This window comes from Haliaeetus albicilla, chromosome 26, assembly GCF_947461875.1.
Source record: "Haliaeetus albicilla chromosome 26, bHalAlb1.1, whole genome shotgun sequence".
Lineage (NCBI taxonomy): Eukaryota > Metazoa > Chordata > Aves > Accipitriformes > Accipitridae > Haliaeetus > Haliaeetus albicilla.
In genome coordinates this window covers 17,800,084-17,820,390 of record NC_091508.1, presented here as the reverse complement: position 1 = coordinate 17,820,390, position 20,307 = coordinate 17,800,084, and the positions used below count along the sequence as shown (strand labels likewise).

The following is a 20,307-nucleotide window of genomic DNA, read 5'->3' as shown; positions in this document are numbered from 1 at the left end:
CTAGGATCTGAATGTATAGAGCAACAGAACACGACTCAAAGCCCAATTTAAAGAAAGTATGTTTTGAGCAGGCATCAACAGATAGACTGAAAAGCAAGGCAAAAGCATAGGTTTTTTTTAGATGTTGAGTGGACTAAATGCAATGTGAATTTATCTGCAAACCATCTGTGATTTCTGGTATTTTTTGATGCCTTCACAGCTCTAATTTTAAGCAGTTATGTAGCCTTTAAATAATGATACTTTCTTCCCATTCGGTTTTACATCAGATTCCTCACTTGATCACTGAATGTTTAAAGAAAAGAAGTGGCTGAGTATACTTCTCTGCAGATTGCACACATACAGAATAAAACAGCAGCCTTTTATTTCTGCAAGTAAAATTTGACATATTTTGGGACAGAATTCCGCATGCATAAAATAACACCATGAGTTTTGCTGGGTATGGTTTACTTTTTGTATTTTGCTTTACACTTCTCATGTAAATTCAGTGCTGGGATAAGGTGTTAAGTTGACATCCCCAGGGACCGAAACTCCAGAAGCAGCACAGCATAGCAGCCGATCTCTTTGAATTATCTTAAAACTGATATCAAGGGTGCCAGTTTCATCAGACAAGAGGGAATCAAAGAGTCATAATCCATCCAGTTCTTAGTGGTTCTGCAGACAAATCTGTTATGTGCTGGATTTTCTGTGTGTGATGTGGACACTTTATCAGCATAAACTGAAACAAAACACTCTGGATAAGGAACTGAATAGCCACCCAAAAATTGGAGTTCCTACAGTTACAGTGACCCCCTAAGGGGACCGGGAGGCCTCCAGGTCTGTTTTCTGCACAACCATGATGTGGGGGAAGATCCTTTCAAATGTGAACCTGGTCGCCTGAGAGTCTGAAACAATACTAAGCTAACTCTATTCATCCCACAGGAAATCTGATGATAAGTACATCATTGTCAGCTCAGTTCATTATTTCACTGTTTCTTCTGGCAGGAGTGTTCAGATAAGATTTTTGCTCACTATTGTTGGATATAGTGGGAGATTCTGATTCAGGGAACAATAGGAAAGAAATAGCACTGAAGATCAAGGCTCCCCCACATCTGAAAATGTCTTGCCATTCCAACCTTGTTGAAAAGGAGGCAGGATGCATTCCTTTCTCTTGGCAGAAGCCTCAAACATGAGTCGATAACCCCCCCAGCTTCTCTTCTGTTTCAATAATGCATTGTGTAGTAAACTCTGTGGCTAACTGAAGACTGAAAACCTGAAAGAAATTAATAGGAATGTAAAAATAGCAACAATATCTTACCAATTGCGCTACTGAGCATCACAATTATTTGAACCAAAAAAAAAAAAATCAGTTTATTATATCTATCTGAAGTGCTGTCAAGAATGTAGCGATGAAGTATGAAGAAATGAAGAGGCCCCAGTGATGAATAGCAGTCCAGCTTGCCACAGAATAAATATCAGCATTTATCTATCTCAGAGGAAGATAAAGATCGTTTCTTATGATGCCAGTTATTACAAATGTTGAGTCCTGTCCAGATGTTTCATGAGAGACTATCTGCACTTGGTATGAAACCCAATAGTCACCAGTTGTCTCTCCTGACAACAAAATTAATTTCTCTTCAATGAGAATGCATTTCTAATTGGGCACTTTCTTTCCTAACAAATTGTTTACAGTACCTCTGCAAGGATTCTGAAATCATCCCTTTTCTTTGATGTTGCTGATTAATTACAGCCCACTTGGTTCTTAGTAGCTGCAATTTGAGTAATATTGCCATAACATACTTTGCTGTGAAAGGTTCATCTTAATTACAAGCTCCCTAGTCAAGCCTCTGCTTCGGAAGAGAACTGTACTGCTCTTGTCAAGCGGCATGTGATGCCAGGTTGGATTGTTACTTTTTTTCCCCCTTTCTCTCCAAGTGAGTTCAGAGCTTATGTACCTTATGAGACTGACAGCACCCAAAATGAAATTCTCTCTTTAGCCACAGAACAGATCCAAAACTGGCAGTTCACTGCAGTCTTCTCTATTCCATCTCTTAGTCTATCTACATGGCATAGTGCAGCACTGTGTGGAGATAACTGGGCTAGCTGTAGTATCACTGTGTTAGCACAGTGGTCTGCCAGAGCTAATTAGCAATGCTGAGAGGCAGGGTTTATTAGTCTGGTCAGAATGCTGAACTAACAGAGCAGGCTGCTTCCAGGACTGCGGTAGCTGTTAGCATCTCTCTACATGACACTGCATTGTGCAATGTGGATATAACCCATATGCTTTAAATGTGATCTTTTTTTTTGGAGGGAGATCACTAGATCATTGAACTTCTGGTGGAGAGGATAAAAGATGTCAGTTCTGATGCTTGCTGAGATGTGGATATGTGTCTATATTGGGCCACCCAAATAATTTTGCAGGAGCCCACTCAACAGCTGTCAGATAGTAAGATTTTTGGATGTTTTGAACATCAGCTGGATTCTTGCTTTTATGTTTTACTAGTGATTTTAAGGCAAAAAGATTTTTATCACTACCTTGGAGATATCCTGGTTTCACCTATTTTATATCTGTAATGCCCACTTACAAGATACCTATAATGAAGATGAAATTAGCATACTGCCTTGGTTTGGGCAAGCTGCCACTTAGGGAATATTGCTTAAAAGAAAGCAGTGAGCAACTTAAGCAAGGCAGAGCCTTACAAATGAGCACACCAAATTATGCAGTCTTTTCCTTCTAGATGTGGCAAAACAGGAGGAGGAATAATAAGAGGAACAGGAACTCCTGCTCTCTTCTTTAGCCATTACCTTTAGGTGTTGAAGCAGGGTCTGCCTTAACTCCCCATGGAGCCAATGGAGTTCTCAGTGCTCTGAATTGCCGGTTGTCTGTTCAGGAGAGCTTGGCTCCTCATCTATGCAAGAAAAAGCAGATCCCTGGAACAAAAAATGTGAATGCCCTCCTTTGAGTTTCTAAGCTGGAGCTATGCTGGGCTCTTTGTTCTTTAGGGGCAAGTTCCAAATGGTTCCTTATACATCTATGGGTTTGTTTTCAGGCCACTGTTTTGTCATTACAGTTTAAAAATAGTAAAACAACTGCCAAGCCCTTTTAGTGTTCCAGTTAGGATGTAAAATCAGAAATCCTTGCACTTGGGCACCACAATGACGGGGATCTTGGAGACAGTTAAAATAAATGCAATATTGACAGCTGAAAATATATATTTAAAAATAATAAATCTTATATCAGAGGGGAAGAAATGGAAAAGAATCATCTGTTTCTAAGGGATAACGTATAAAATAGGTTAGAGACATGGGCAATGTGCACCCAGAGTCTGAACTTTGCAGTGAGAGGAAAAAAGAATAATGCCATGCAGGAATGATCTTTCAGCCTATATTCTCTTAAAATAACACAGTACTTTCTTGACCAATCTATAGTAGTCCAAAGAAAGGTATTTTATGTCTAACATATAACTAATATTATAGATCCAGAAACAGTTTCAGTTGCCAGTCTGGCTGAGATAGTCCTGTCCTTTCTGCCTCTGGCTGCTAGTCTTTGATTCAGTGCTTTTTTACATGAAGAACTATTCCTATCATCTTTTTCATATTTGCCCTACTAGGTGTGCTCAGTCCATTGCTGATTCTTTGAAGTACACCACTACATATTTCACTGTTTATGTAGGCTGAACTACACTGCTTCAGACTATATTGCTTCCAGGTTTGCTTTACTTCTGTGCTCAGATGCAACAGCATTACTAAGCTCAAGAGAAGTAGAACCGCAGCCTTTTCATTTTCTCATTCTTCATGCTAAGTAATAGGGTTTCACTATCAATACCTTGCATGTTTTCTGAGAACAGTTAATTGATTGGATGCCATTTTCAGAATCCATTGCATGATAGACAGAAAAGTGTCACTGAGCGGTGGGCAAAGCCTCGCTTCACTTGGCCACTGACACATCTGCTGTTCCTTGTCATATTCATTTCCATTTTACATCTAAAAAAACCCCACCTCTGACTAAAAGATCTGTGTGGATTGTGCTTCATGAATTTAATTAATACCTTTATGAAAGAGGTGGTTATTTAATTTAGAAGTTGAGAAAACAAAAAACCTAGCCCTGTGCTGCAATTTACTCTGTGTGGAGCAACTATTGGCCCGCACAGCACGTCTGTTTTAGCTCTTTTTATTTTTGCTGCACTCAAGGGGTGAAAAAAGCTGGCAGTGGCATCGGAAACACGAGCAGCTCCTACAAAATCGAACCAGTACTACTTAGTGCTATGTTAGCACTCTTGAACCTCGCAGTGCTTCGCAAACATTCAATAATGAAGGCCTGGTGCCTGTCCTGTTGATTTCAGCAGTAGTCACGACTAAGACATGAACACAGGGGCCCAACCTTCAAATTTTCAGCCTGTCCGCGAGCGTAAGGCTTATAGAAGTATTCTCACTTGCTTAAAGCCAAGCACAGTTGTTGCAGCAGGAATGGGGCCCTTGCTTCCTATTTTAAACGGTTTTATTTCTGGCTCTATGCCTGGAAAACACCCTACAGCTCCACAGAACATCCCGATGAGGGAATATACCCTATATTGCGAGCAGAGAATGATGCACAGCACAGGAAAACAAAACAAAAGAGGACATTTGACTGGAAAAAATACGTTTCTGAGGAAGGAGAGATACATGCGTGCCAGTGCTCGTTTCTTTGGCCCCGGGGCCGGGCAGACATCTCCTCAGCCGCTCCAGTCCCGGGGCGCGTGGGGCAGCCCCGCTTTTGCCGAAGAAATCCCCGCGGTTAGAAAAAGAGGATAAAAGGCTTAAAAGTGACCCGTTGTGAGGGACTCGCCTGAGGGAAGCGCCGCTTCCCGCCCAGCCCCGCTGCTCGCCCCCGCCCCCCTCAGAGCCCGGACTACATTTCCCAGCCTGCCCCGGGGCCGCCGCGGCCTCGCCGCGCTCCTCACGGCCCGCCGGGGAGAGGCCGGGCCCGGCCGGCCAAGATGGCGGAGGGGGTGCTGAGCCCCGGGGTGAACCTGGAGGCCTTCTCCCAGGCCATCGCGGCCATCCAGGCGCTGCGCTCCAGCGTGACGCGGGTCTTCGACTGCCTGAAGGATGGGATGCGGAACAAGGAGACCCTGGAGGGTCGTGAGAAGGGCTTCGTGGCCGCCTTCCAGGAGAGCCTGCACTCCGTCAGCCGCGACCTGGGGTGAGCAGCCGGCCCTGAGGGGGCTTTCCCCCCGCGTCGGTGTGCAGCCGGGACCCCGGCCCCGGCCTTGGCCCTGCGGTGGCGGCGTGGGAGGGAGAGGAGTCCCGGGGGGGGCCCGCCGCCCCCAGGGCCTGTCCCCCTCAGAGGCGCCCGGCGGTGCCGTTTCCACTCCCGGGGAAAGTTTTAGGCAAATCCATGCGAAAACGTTCCATTTTATTCCTTCCAACCTCGTGCATGCTACCCCTTCGTGGTGTTTCATTCCAGAGTCTCCAAAGGGATGAACGCTGCTTATAATAGTTACCTGGTTTTTGTTCTTGTTTTGTTTTTAAAAAGGAGCCGTCGGTGGGATTGCATTGGCAAGGTGAATGCTTTTGGTTGCAGGGAGATCTTTCTTTGTTTTCTGAAGTTTTTGTGTTAAAAAAAAAATTAAACACTTTATAGGCTCTGGCTATTGAGTAACATCCAAGTGGTTCAAGAATGGTCATTTTATTACTAAAACTTGTAAGGCTGGAAAGTTAGTACACTTAAGTAGAGCTGTTTAGTACCAGCAGGTGTGTTTCATGTAAATGGAGACAAACTGTTGAGGCTGATGGTCCGTGTGGATCCTGCCAGAGGACTGCAGGGTTCAGTTCTGTCCTCCTGGGAGCCATCAGCACTGTCCAAGGAGATGTCCAAGGGCAGGGCAAGCACGTAACCACCCTTTTCCAGCACATTTTCAGGCCTCCAGAGGTTTAGTCTTCAGGGTCTTGCGTACAAGAATTTGTTTCTTGCTGGCTAATAGGCCTTGCTGATTCTTAGTTCTGATCATGGTAATATAACTTATTACCTACTTCTTCCCTTCTGTTGGGAAAGATGGTACATAATCATTCTTATGAATGATGTTGTACACAGCTTTATAGACTTCTGTTGTATCCCTTTGGTTTTTATAGTTTTCAAGTTGAGGAGGCTTCATGGTTCCCTACAGGGAAGCTGTGCCGTTCCTTTGGTTATCCTTCTTGTCTTGCTCGGTAGCTTTCTAAAGAATTATCTGGTATAACCCCGAAATCTTGTTCCCAAACAATAATAGATAGCAATTGGCTCTGACCTATCTTGTCTCATGTGTAGTATTTTACACTTTTCTACTTTGCAGTGTATCATCCAGCGTTTCAGTGCTGTGAAGTTCTTGTGCGACTCTTTGCAGTCATTCCTTGTCCTTACTACCATACCTGAAAAGTAGCTTCATGATCAAACTTCATCAGTTCCTTTTCCTGTCTCTTCCACAGCATTAGTGGATATGCTTATCAGTGCTTTGGTGACCATTTCTTTCCTGATTCCTTGCAAGATAACTTTTTAAAATATTTTGGAGTATATTTAATTTGTCTTTTTTGAAACATAACTGCCCCAAAATATTGTAATTTATATAGCATCTGTTACATATTCTGTTACGTGTTTGGGAAGCACAGATTCCAAGTAGCAAAGGAATGCTCCAAGGTGTATTGAAGTTAAAGTTATCAGTGGACTTTGGCTCACGTCATGAAAGTATTGACTGGGGTCCCTGTTCAACAAATCCTTAGTTATTATAGCTATTCACAATTATTTTGTTGTATTTTTTCATCAAGAAATATTAAGTACATTCATGAGTGTTCACAGCACTAGGGGCTTAGAAAGAATCCAGGCCATGTAAGCTTGAAGAAATGATGACTAATAAAGGAGATTTTTGTGGCAGTAAAGTGTGGAAGTCTCTTTAACTGTCAGTTCCCTGATAGTTGGTGTTTATTTTCATAACCTTCATTAAATGCAAATTGAGATATTTGGAATTTTTCTTTACAGAGATTTTCAGAAGTCACCCTTTGAAGGGTCTGAATCCTGCTTTTAATGTAGTGGAAGTTCTGAAGTTCAGAGTAGGATGTAACATTCGGAAGTCAAAAGGAAAGGCACCTGATTAGTCATGTCACTTGAAAAACTGCATTTTATATCTGTGCAACGTAGCCAGTCTTTCTTCTACAGTTGATTAATGCAAGTTTTAAAAATTGCTTAACTTTTGTTATTATTAAATGTAGTGTTTGACAAATGAGATATGAAGCAATAATACATCATTTCACAGTGAGATTTTTTTTTTTTTAATGGAAAAATGGTGCTTATTGTGCTTTAGTTGAGTATTTTATGCATGTCTACAAATTGCTCGTGGTAATCAGAAGATGCTTCCTTGCCCTGAGAACTCGGAATGCGTATACTTGCTTAGAGTAATCACAAACTTTGCAGGACCATCTCCAGGCATGGGACTAATGCCAGTTTTTCTGTATATTTATATGAGGACAATGTTAACTTCTAGTTCTTTAATGAAATGATGAGGCATCTGCCTGCTGGATGGTAAAAAAAAATACTTCTAGTATTGCAGGCAATGCTAAAGTCAGAATTTTGTAGTTTCTGAGGGTATGCATTGCTCAGAAGATGCCCTGGGTTCTGGAAGTGCTTGTGAACAGGACCTGCAATAGTTTGACTCTTTCCAGGTTGTCTTACAAAGACTCTTGACTTGTACTTTCTCTTTTAAGAAGCACTGAGCTTAACGACTAACAGACCATTTTAAATTGTTTGGGTAATGAGAGTGATTATGTTTTTTATTGATTTGGGGAGGTATTTAAAGCTCACTTAGATATTAAAATAGCGTTCATGCATGATTGCTGTCCCTGCAGGAGGATTGTACATCTCTGATATCTGTATCTGCCCATCTGACTTTAAAAAAAAATGCCATTTTGTTTTCTTTCAGTGAACTGGAGCGTCTGAGCAACCTAGTTGGTAAACCATCTGAGAACCACCCCCTGCACAACAGTGGACTGTTGAGCCTAGATCCTGTGCAGGACAAAACACCTCTTTACAGCCAACTTCTTCAAGCCTACAAATGGTCAAATAAGGTAACAGAATACATCTATGTAATTGAGTTGTGTATTCCTACAGAATGATTGATTTGTGATACAGTAGATTTCTGAGTGTTTGAGACTGTCAAAATTGCTGAGTTTTTATGAAATTGAGGAGCATAATACGTGCCTCAGTGTATTTTCAAGGGTGAAAGTGGTGTTTTAATTGAGAGGAGACTTTTCTGTGATACTGAGGTATGCCCTTGTTTTTCAAAGGGGGTGTTAACTCCCAAGCAGAACAATACTTTCCATGTTAGCTGTTTAGCATCTTATGTAGTTATAAAATAAAAGTGTATTGTGTCCTTGCATGTGGCAGTAAACACTGTAGTAGAGGGCAGTGGGATATTAGAGCAGAGAACCAACACCTTATGTCACCTCCAAACCTATTTCTAGGAGAGAAACATACAGGGAAGTTGTCATCATCAGAAATCTTGATACTTTATCATACCATTTTCTGCTGCTAAAAAACATTTGCACCTGGTCTCAGAAGTAACTTTTTATTCAACAGCTTTGGCATACCTAGTGTTTTCAGACTGTATATATTTCATTGAACATTAAGTAATGTGAAAAAAAAAAAGCGGGGGGGCAGATAATGCAGTTTTTTACATTTAAAAAAAAATTGTTTTTGTTGAAAGAAACTTCTTTCTCATGAGCATAATTCAGTTCTATAAACCTGTGTGTTGAAATATATCTAGAGACAAATTGTATAGGTATGTTTCCTTCTCTGCTCTGAACATAGTCTACTTCCCTCCTTTCCTCACATCCATTTTCTTAAATAAGTAAACATTGCATTATTGCAATTATTACTGGTCTCTGTTCACATCCTGTATTTTTTGAGCATGCTTATTACTTTTCATAGAAATACTTAAATGAATAAGTATTTAAAAGCTTTCTTAAAAATATGTTTGAAATACTAGTGAGCTGTTACAAAATGTAAAAGATGGATTAATTTCTGTTATGGTAATTATTACTAATGAGAGATTCCAGAGTTGTAGCTTTTAGCAACCTTATACAAGACAGCAGGGGTAAGCAGGAATAATAAATCTGAAAATATTTAGGGCATTAAAAGAAACTATTCCACTTTAAATTATTTATTACGATACATGAGCAAGGAAGACTTTCAGACTACACAAATACTTTGTAGGCAAATTCTTGTTACACATTGAGCCAACCAATCTAACATTATTCAGATTTGCAGTAGAATACTACAATAATGTTTGTATGAATACTGCAATAATGTTTGTATGGTCACTTTTCAGAATACAAATATGTGTTAACATCTTCTAAAATCAGTAGAATTCAGCATTGATAGAACTTTGGTATGGTTGGAAAATGGGGGACAGGAAGGGTTTTTAAGTAGATTTATTAATTGAGAAGATGTTTCATGTTTGCTTGTGTTTCTTGCTGTTAGGAGCAGATTATTGGCATTGAAGAAAAATAATTCATTTGCTACTTTCAGAAAAAAATAAAACCATCTAATGTATATATAAAAACTTCTAAACTTCTAATGCAGTTAAGTCGTCGGTGATTTAATTACTTTTTTAGGTCATTATCGGAGTAAACTCAGTTGATAATGAAATAGCTTTGACAGAGTTCTTCTAATGGAGTTTTTTATTAACTGAGAGTGTTACGGAGCTTTGAAGAGCAGTTTTTCATAATATTGGATTCTGATTTCAGAAAGGAGAAGGTTTTATTATCCTGTGTACTCATATACACAGTTAAGTGTTCCAGGAGAAAACCGGGTTTTTTTTTTTCTTTTATCTCTGTTGTCTTTCACTTTTGTTTTACAGCTAAAATGAAAGATACTGTTTTAAGTTGTATTTAAATAGCTACTTTCTACCTAATGGTTCTTCTGAACTTTACTAATATCCTTTCTAGGGTTTGCAGTAACCAGCAGGCATGGATAGGTTGCCCCTGTTTCTAACAGCAAGTGTGTTGCCTGTGCAAGGGTATTAACTGCTGGATTTACCATTAGCAGCAAAGAACCTATTGATGCTTGTGTATGTTGCTGTTTAATTCTTCATTGCTAAATAATCTTCTTGAATAAGTGTTATTTCATTACATGTTTTGGCTGCCTTCTGTTCTTATTACGTGTCTGGTGCTTTCTATTGCTTCAAAGGGAGGATTGAGATGTGGTGATATGTCAATATACTTCATGTCTGTCTGCATTGAATTTTTAATTTGTGACCCCTTTGTGGCCGGCTTGCTTGTATTTTTAATGAGCTGAGATAAGGGCATTTTCCTCCCTCTTCGGTTGTTCATGCATTACTGATGGCATGAATAGCCACATGGCTGCCAGGGGAGGATAGATGGAGTAGAGTTTTGGGGCTATGGTGCAATTCCAAAAGGACATTCATGAAATATAGGGAAAATGATTACACAGACTTAGTGTTGCATGTTTCAATGCATTCTCTTTATTTTTAAAACATGGGGAGGCTGGTAGCAGTAGCTTGTAGGACAGTAATAAGTAAGGTTGGTAATAATAACTGAACTGTCTCATGAGAAGCAAATTATTGTTTGGTATATCAAAGCACTATACATAGTACTATATATTTAAGAAAAAAAAAAAGCTTTGCTGCATTATTTTTTTATCTAAAATTGAAAGAACAGTCAGAGGCCTGAAATGGTAATTCTTAAAAAACCCCAAACCAAAAACCCAAATGGCAAAAACCCAAACCAAAAAACCCCCAGCATTTCAAAAGTTGTCCTATATAGTAGTTGGTTTAAAAGCTGAGATTTTTAGTTGGTCCACTTATATCAGTATTTCTGCTTTGGAAACAATAGCCTTGGCCAGTTTTTGGAGAATATAGTGACAGTAACATTCCAAATACCATAAACCATGTGAAGCTCTTTAAAGCATAGTACTACCAAATTTGTTCTTTTTTGGGTATGTGAATGTACCTAAAACTTAAGCAGTCTTGTAAATCTGGAGGTGGATCATATCTACCTATGTGACTTACTTTTTCTGGCAAAATTGGTTGCACAAGTAATAGATTGTTTAGTTTTGTTTTCTTAAATTTCAGCTGAGGCTGTGTTAATCATTGTTCCTTGTGGTTCGTGAGATAGTGGATGTTAGAACAGTTATTTCTTTACATTTGCTGCTTTGTTTTGATGCTGGGTCAAGTAAATGCCCAGTTTTGATCTAGTCTTGGGTGCACGGACAAGCTTTTTGGGTTAAGTAGCAGTGCTGGGTGCAAAGTGTAGTGAAGATCATACAGACATAAATAGAAAATTCTCCGTTTAAGATGTGAATGTTAACATAGGAGACTAGACTTACCTGACACTTTTCAACTTGTTTTATTTACCACAATTAATACTTGTATCTGTGGCTGGTTATGTATTGTGAGAAGACCCACTTTTCAGTGCAGATTTACTGACCTAACTCTTTGGCTTAGTGCAGTGGAGATGGATTGCATTTAATTGTGATTTCAGAGATATTTGCCCTGAACCTTATTTTACTGCTCCTGTGAGTCACAACGCTAGTTTCTCTGTTTCTGAGTATCTTAAGTTTGCCTGCTTCAGGGGCACAGAAAAGTACAGTGGGAAAAATTAAAATTTTCCTTACAGAAGTGTGTTATCTTGGCAGTGCTTGTTATTTATTAGCACCTGCTATCCTGATATTTACTTACTGTCGTTTACCCAATAGTTTTGCAGATGGTAAACTTGTCTGTAAAATGGAAGCAGCTGTTTTGGAACACAACAGCTTGTCAAATGCATTAATTACATACAGATGCAGCTGTAAAGGAACTTCACTTTTCCAGGTGTTTAACAGAGCTCACAAAAAAACCCCAGGAAGTTTAAGTTGATCTTATTGCAAGCAAGAGCTAAATGGTTTTTCTTCTTTGCTTTAGCTTCTTTTATGTTTCAGTAGAAATCATACAAGGAAATGACTTCACTGACTGTGGAGTCTCTGGAGGCATGTAGTAGCCATGGAACAGTATTTAGGTCTTACTTGATAATTTTATTTTTCCCCTCCTCTTCAGTTTTATTTAAGAAAGGAGGTTTTCTTCATTACAGTTGAAGTGCTGTTTTCCAGAAGGATCCATATGTGCTCTGTAATGTAATACTGAAGATATAATATTAGATAAGATAAAAATGAGCTATCATTCTGTATGGGTAATGCAGTTAAAGTATTATTGGTAAGTTAGGAAGTTTGTAGAAATCAGTAGGTTTTTTTTTTTTCATGTGGACTGTCTCTGTTTAGTAATTGTAGTTGAATTCTGGTTTTAGTAGTTATGTATATATCTTGGCTGTTGAGAATTTTTTTGTAGTCAGATTGTTGTGTCTGAGCAGCTGAAATCTAAGATGCCAGTAGTACTCAGAAGGGTTTCTGTTTTGTATGCGTGTGGCCTGATACTACTTGGAACAGTCAGGACTGGATCTGCAGGGTGCTGCTGTCTTAACTCTCATTACCAGGTGCTTGCTTCTTGCATTATATTGGAATTCAAGGGAAACTACCACAGGGGAGAATGCATCAGCTATAAGTTTAGATGAAAGGAATTTTTAAAAGTCACTTACTAGACTGAAATACTGATTAAGTTTCCATTTTTTTAAAAAAAGAGATGTGACCTCATATTTGTGACAGAGCACCGGAAGAACTTGCTTCTGTTGCTCTTCAGGATACTTCTATAACAAGTGCCCTTATGTTGGCCTTCCTTGTTCTGGGTGCTTCTTGGTTTCTGCAGTAGATGAGACCATAATGTCATGAATAAGAGCATCATTTACTAAGCAACTGCATGTTTCTTGATATTTGTTCTCAATGCTGGGTGACAAAAGGGGTTTGGGGGGGGGGAATAACTTGATGTGATTAAACTGATGTTATACGCTTAGCCGTATATAAAATGTTTAATAAAGCTTCTGATGGTGTGGTTGCCTGATGCAGCTACAGTAATGCTGGCAGTCAGAGTAGATGCAGGTTTTTGGAATCCAGGAGTTTGAACTCATTCTTTGAGTGGTATAAACTTTTGTTTTCCATCTGCTGCTTTAGTGAGGTTATTTATTGCCTGTAGCGTGTATTTGTTCATCCTCTTTGCCCTTGGCAAAGCATTTGTATACCCTTATTCTGTGCATGCCCGAGGCAGTGTCTGTTAAGGTGTTTCCATTGACTCCAGTGGAACGGAAAATACACAGCTTATTATATGTCCACTGAGCAAGGCAAATGCTTTTATAGGGCAAATTTCCCCTCTCTTAATGGGGTGCTGTCAAGTAGTTCATGCCCAACATTTGAGCTTTAATCACTGGTAGAGATTTTTTGCTTATTTGCTTTTGTTTGTTTATTTGAAGTGTATATGCAAAATGGATCAAGTAGCAAACCAACACTATATAATTACTCTTTCTACCAGACTTAAGAAACATTGAGTTTGTTGGATAGCAGCAAACTAAGTCTTCCCTGAGTTGCTGAGTGATTGCAGTATTAGGAGAGTTTACCTGCCCAAGTGAAAATTCTGTCTGTTATAAATTGTCTTTTCCCCCACTGCTGCCCTTTGCAGTAAAGAGTTTATTTTCAGGCCTTCAAATAATATTAACAGCAGTAGAAGTGGGGGAAATTTAGAACAATTCTAGTCTTGAACAGGTGATGTTATTTAAATTTTTTTCCTTCATTTTAACTTTAGTGCAGTGTTGTATGCTCCACTGTTTTCAGAGCTGCATTTGTCCGTTTGCTTTACTCCAATTCCAACACTTCTGTAGTTTGAACCTATGTGTGTAGGTGTATGTGACTGGTGGTGGTATTGTTTTATCATCATGAGATGGTACTTGAAAAACACGATAACCGTGTGTTTGGGAAGGCTATTATCTACGACTTCAAGTAGAAAGCAAAAAATCAGATTTTCTGACTTTGTGACTCTCTGGGTAAGTAGGATTTAGATCAAATTATTTAATTTACTCATCTGTGAAAAGAAGATTATGGCAACTTGCATAAAGTTTACAGTATCAGTGTATTGTAAATATTCCAAGTGAACAAAGCTGGACAGGAGTTGTCAAATTTATCTAAAAGTAATATGCTGGCAAGTACAAAATGACAAAAAATTACTGTTGATCTACATGGAAATACACTAAAACATATTTGGATTTAAATTTGTTACTTCATAGCTTCCTCTTGTTTTTACATAAATTTAAAAATCGAACTGTTGAGATTACCATTAATGAGTTAAAATGATTTTCTGTCACATGACAGAAGAGAAAAGGAATATATAGTTTTTGTTTATTAAATTATTTTGATGTGTTCCCTGATAAATTATTTGTATAAATTGTGTTTGTTGTAGGTCTCAAAAAAAGAAATCAATAGAGCCTGTAGAGAAAGTCCAGACTTGTTACGACTGCCCTTGGTAGCTTAGTATTGATTAGACACAAATATTGAGTTTAATGACAATAAATGACATTAAATGTTAACCATAATAGTAGAGGAACACTGTTGAAGTAATTTTTTTTTTTTGTTCAACTTGATTGTAAAATGAAGAGTTCATTCCAAGGAACATTAATTTTAAATTTTGGATGCGCTCAAACATTTTGAATTTAATGTAGTTTTACAGTAGCATAGACAATGTAACTGAATTATTATGTTGGCAGCTCTTTGGAAGTTCAGGCAGATGGCCAAGATTTTGTCCTTTCAGGACTTTTTTCTACAAAAATGCGGTGTTATAATGTTATGACATACTGTTGCATGGAAAACCAGCTGCTTCTGCTGAGATTTCATCCACCCAAATTGGGAAACATTTTCTTTTCAAGTGTACTGTAATATCAGTGACAGACATGTGGCATTGAGGAATACTGTATCATGGTAACTGGATCATCTGCTTGCCCAGTGCTTTTGGAGGTTGCTTTTGAAGATCATGTGCTTGCTGGGCTAAGTGTGGGAAGGTTAGTGGTGCAGCTTGAGATACTGGTATTCTCAGTGAGCAGGAGCTCTAAAGAAGTTACTTAAAGAAAAGATGCGAAGTGACAAAAATCCCTTCGTTTGCTCACAGAAGGGAACAAATGAAGAAGTAAAATACTATTTGAATTGAAGCATAGTGATGAGTCTCTACAAGGATATCTCTGTTGCACTCTGAAGAGCACATTTTAATCTGCTTTGTAAGAGCAGAATCAGTGCTTCATAGAGGGAGCTGGAGTGGAAAGGCTCTTAGGGATTACTGGCCGTGGGCTTCTTTTCTGTGCAGATAAACCATGGGAGTTTATATTCCTGTCACTGGAGAAATGAATGATACACGAACTGGTGTTTTCTTGTACACGGGGCACAAAATAGGAGCTGGGCCAATTGGATTCTATTCTTGCTTTTCTTATTAATTTTTGTTGTAACCTTGAACAGGATGCATGATTTTTTTTCTGTGCCTCATTTTTCTTACGGATAAAATAGGATAATAATACTTAACCTACTTCTGCGGAGAGTTTCTAGTCTAAATGTGTCTCAAGTGCATTGGGTTCTTTGGACAGAAATGCTTTGTAGATGCCAAGTATTATACAGCTAGTGACTAATGTTGTTTGCCTGGCAGTCTGGAAAAATGCCCTTTGTGGGCTTTTAATTTTGTGCGATTTTAGGCAAATGTTTTGGTGAAATGCCCTTGCCGTTCAAAATTACATCAATGTTCTTTTTTCTTTTTTTTTTTTTTAATATGTCTAGGAAACAGGTGGTTACCTCTTTGCTTCCAACTGCTGTAGTTATTAATTATTGCTCAGTTGTCTGCCTGGAGAATATTGACTTTTATTATTGCAGGGTTGATTTTAGTGACCAGCAATGGCAGGGGTGGCAAATTCAAGTAGTGTGCAAATTATCCTTGATATTACAGTGATGGGGGGAAAAAGCACTGGAAAAGCTATGTTGAGGAAAAAAGTGCTTGTACCAAAATGTAAGGGGTGGGGTAGGGCAGGAATTACAATAGTCTATGTATACTTTACTGGAGAAGGAAAAAGGTGGGACATGAAATTTTTCTGAGGGTCTCTGAGCTATGCAATGACATGGTTTTTTGTTTGTTTTGTTTTTTTTTTTTTAAAAAAAAAAGGTGAATATAGTGAGTGGGGAAAAATAGTGAATATAGTGAAAACCATAATGAAAACAGGAAAGCTTATAATAATAGCAACAGTAAAAATACAGGCAGAATCACTGGCTATGGTATGTTGGATGGGTTTTATTCTTCCTAGAGATCCTGCCTAAAACAGCATCTGGGGGCACTGGGGATGGGCGACATCAGTTATGTCCATCTTCTTTTTGGAGGATACATCTTCCCTCAGCCAGGAGTCCCTGAAATCTTTGGCTCTTTGACTCTGCGTTTCTTTGCCTTTGATTCCTATGCTGGTTTTGAACAGAAGTCCAACCCAAGGCTATCTTAACTATTTTGTTGTTGCAATGTGTAACTATAAAAGTGTTTTTGACACCTAGTAATTGGAACAAAAGGAAATTAAAATTACCAATTTCTTTTTTCTTTGCACTACCAGAAAGATGCTATGGCAGGTGAGAATTTGCCATATGCCACCTTTTGCCAGTATGCAGGTTAGTTGAATTTCTTTGACAGTTTAGTAGACTGAGGTTAGTTTGTTACTTCAGGAAGAAAAGAGTGATGGTGAGTAACTTGTTGCTTAAAAAAAATGAGAAACAATTAGCCTTTGATTCTGGCTTGTTTGTTATGTAGTTTGAATGTTTTATACCTGTGATCTTCCCAGAATTATAATAATAATATTGTGAAATAAGGTTATATGTGTCCAAACAGAATTTGCCTTTCTTACTGGATTTTGTTAGAATACTTTGTTTTGAATCTGAAACAGGCTGAGAGCATGATACGGTGGTTTTCTATTGTTGTGCCTAGCATTTGTTGTTATTCAACAGTACTTTTCAAGGCTCTGATCAAAATAATGCTGTAAGCAGTACTAGTCTCACTTTTCCTAATTATAGGAAGTGATATATCAATACACACTATTATAAATCACAGCCCCCTTGTCAGCTGGTGGGAATTATTTAATGCTTTGCAACACCTTTATTTACTAATGAGTGGGTTTTTTTTTCCCCTGTTTCTTTGATAAGTATTAATGTTCTAGCTGTTAGCCTATTTCAGGATGGAAATGATTGATGTTGCTCTAGTTTAACCAAAACACTTCTGCCCACTCCTACTTCTTCCTCCCCTAACTCCTTTTTTTCCTCTGCAAAAACTCTTCATACAGTTCATGTTGGATGGCTGTATTATGTAATTTGTAAGTCAGTGATCGCTTTCCCTTTCTAAGCTGTATAATGTGGTGTCATGGTTTAACCCCAGCCAGCAACTAAGCACCACGCAGCCACTGACTCGCTTCCCCTCCACCCAGTAGGATGGGGGAGAGAATCAGGAAAAAAAAAAAGTAAAACTCATGGGTTGAGATAAAGACAGTTTAATAGGACAGTAAGGAGAAAATAATAATGGCAATAATAATAATAAAAGAATTGGAATATACAAAGCAAGTGATGCACAATGCAACTGTTCACCACTTGCTGACCAATGCCCAGTTAGTTCCTGAGCAACGATCCGCTCCCCCTGGCCAATTCCCCCCAGTTTATATACTGGGCATGACATCACATGGTATGAAATATCCCTTTGGCCAGTTTGGGTCAGCTGTCCTGGCTGTGTCCCCTCCCAACTTCTTGTGCCCCTCCAGCCTTCTTGCTGGCTGGGCATGAGAAGCTGAAAAATCCTCGACTTGTTGCTAAGTAGTGTTTAGACTAACTGAAAACATCAGTCTGTTATCAACATTCTTCTCATACTAAATCCAAGACATAACATTATACCAGCTACTAGAAAGAAAACTAACTCTCTCCCAGCCAAAACCAGGACATGTGGTCATCAAACCAAATTGGTTGAAACTGCATTGCTTTAAGCCGTGCACAGGCACAGATGAATAAGTCATAGTACAGCCATTAGATCAGAAGAAAAGGCTTTACTTTTAAAAGTTGAGAAATACAACAAAATATAACTGGAAATCCATGGTGTCTAGGGATTAATTGAAGAATATGTAGGACTGCAGAACAAGAAGAGCATTGTAAGAAACCCGCAGACCCAGCATTCCTCTGAATTTCATGTTTGCCTGCTATCTCAGTTCTCAGTGGCTCAGACTGACTTGCTACTGGTGATGAAAGCCTAACTTACCATCTAGTGGATGGTGGCCACCATGAAAGCACAGAGGATGTTTCCAGAGACTCATAGTTGTGTCTCACTTTCTCTGAGGCAAATTAAAGATGTTTGTAAAGCATTCGGGGACCTTCATATGAAGGGCATTCAAGGAATACAAACACTAATATAAAATAACTGATACAGGTGATAAGCATCCCATTGATATTCTTTATATGGAAAAGATTTTTTCGATAGCTTCTGGAAGAAATCAAATAAAATGGAAAATTTAATGATGTAACCCTGTTGCTCTCTACTATTGTTGTTGTCAGGTCTTTTTGTGTGACTGTTACTTGTTTTTTTTAATGCAGAAGTGTGCTCATCTCTCTAATCTTTTTTTGGAGTTCTCTTTTGGAGTTACTAAAGTTGGCCCCCTCAGTTCACAGAATGATTTAATGGTTTGAATTGCATATCAGCAATACTCAATTCTTCCCCATTGTATCTTAATCAGATAGTGTTGATAACCGGGCTACAAAACATGGAAATAGCCTAAAAGCTAATAAAATTGAAAGTAGTTTGTGTAAGGAGCTGTATGTAACCAACAGTGCAGTTCAGACCACTGGTTTGGCAAATGCTTCATGGAAATACACATTTGGCAAAAATGTGGCAGCAGTTTTATATTCAGCAGTAGTTAATACTGAGCTTCTGATGTTGAAGGCATGTAGCCAGAAGATCTATGGTGATTCTTGAAATCTCTTGCCTGTTGGGATCCATGCATACTGATTTTTACTTTCCTGGGAGGAAAGAGTAATCCTGCTCTGCAGGAGTGGGTTTTTTTGTGGCTCTTATGCTGTGACAATTGAAGAATGTGAATAAGAAATTACAGACCATGACATCAGTACCATTACTGTTCATATCTGTTCCTGGCTTTTGGTTTTAACATAGATAGACGTGTATTGAAAAAGATGTGCAGTTGATCTCAGATGACCTTTCAGAGTGAATTTGCTCTTTCAAAAATACTCCTATTAATAAAATAAAATTCTGCTTCATAATTTGAAGCAAGATGTCTGTTCTCCCCAAAGTTGTAAGATTTCACTAATAACATTAAGCAAGCCATTAAGGAAGTCCATGCTTTGCAGTAGATGTGGTCATTTTACATTCTTCTTAAAATGTTTGGTTTTGCTGGTGAACTTTGTTTCAGATCTCACCAGATACCTGACCCAGCTTTTAGGGATACTTGAATTTGGTGTTCTGCTTTTTGCAGGAGCTCTGATGAATGACTTTTCTACAGAAAACCAAGACTTTGCTCCTGTTGTAAAATACTGCCTCTAGAGAAACGGGCTTGCGTTCTCCCCCCCCCAGCCCCTGTAATTACGTTCTTCTGTCTTGCATCAGCTGGGGGTGGAAATGGGGAAGAACAATATTCTAAACATAGTACTAAGAGTTGTAGCCTATATAACTTTATGGCTGACTGTCAGACTTGTTCAGTAGTTGTAGAATTATATCTTGGCTCTCCTAGCAGTTTGAGTAGTGCCACGGTTGGGTAGGTTTGGGGCTTGTAGCGTAGGGACAAGAATATGAACATTTTACTCGGAGCTACTTCACTCCTAACTCCATTTGTTGTTGGTACATCTTCTTGGTATGAGCCAGCATTTAAATCTATTAGAGCTGTAAAATCTGAAGTTCTGGAGATAAAGATGACTTATCGGTACATGCTATCACTTTTTCTGCCAATACAAGATTAGCCCAAGCATGTATAGCAGTTCATTTTATCTAATTTTCAATACCTGAATGTAAGGCTTCCATGTGCACAAGAAACAAAACACGAATAAAATCTTTTAGCCACTGACATTTGTTCAGTTGCAGTATACCTAGAAAAAGATGTCCTCTGAATTAATAACAGAAGATTTAATGAAAGGTGATTGATTCTACCAGGTGCTAGTCTTTGACATTCTTGATCTTTTCACAGAAAGATCAGAAGTTTATGTATTCTGAGCATCAGTTGTCTTCTTGTGCTCTTTTGTAAGGTTCTTGGCTTAGTGTGAAGCATTCAATCATGCTATGGTGCTCAGCTGAGTTTGCTGAGAACATAAGTACCTAAGTTAAATGCCTAAAGCTAGACCATGCGAGTAATCTGAAAGGTGAACTGACACGTGACGAGAGTTGCGCACTTGCCTGGTGTCTTACT

At 38.8% G+C, this 20,307-nt stretch overlaps 1 protein-coding gene across 1 annotated transcript in view; it reads left to right on the top strand.

Moving 5' to 3' along the window:
- Nucleotides 1-4,902: 4,902 nt before the first annotated feature.
- The window catches only part of MED27 (mediator complex subunit 27), a 96,015-nt gene continuing 80,610 nt past the window's right edge, over nt 4,903-20,307 (top strand). Inside the window, exons 1-2 of the mRNA XM_069770763.1 lie at nt 4,903-5,158; nt 7,905-8,049. Coding sequence (XP_069626864.1) covers nt 4,953-5,158; nt 7,905-8,049 — 351 coding nt within the window. The 5' untranslated portion in view covers nt 4,903-4,952. The remainder of the gene's footprint in view (nt 5,159-7,904; nt 8,050-20,307) is intronic.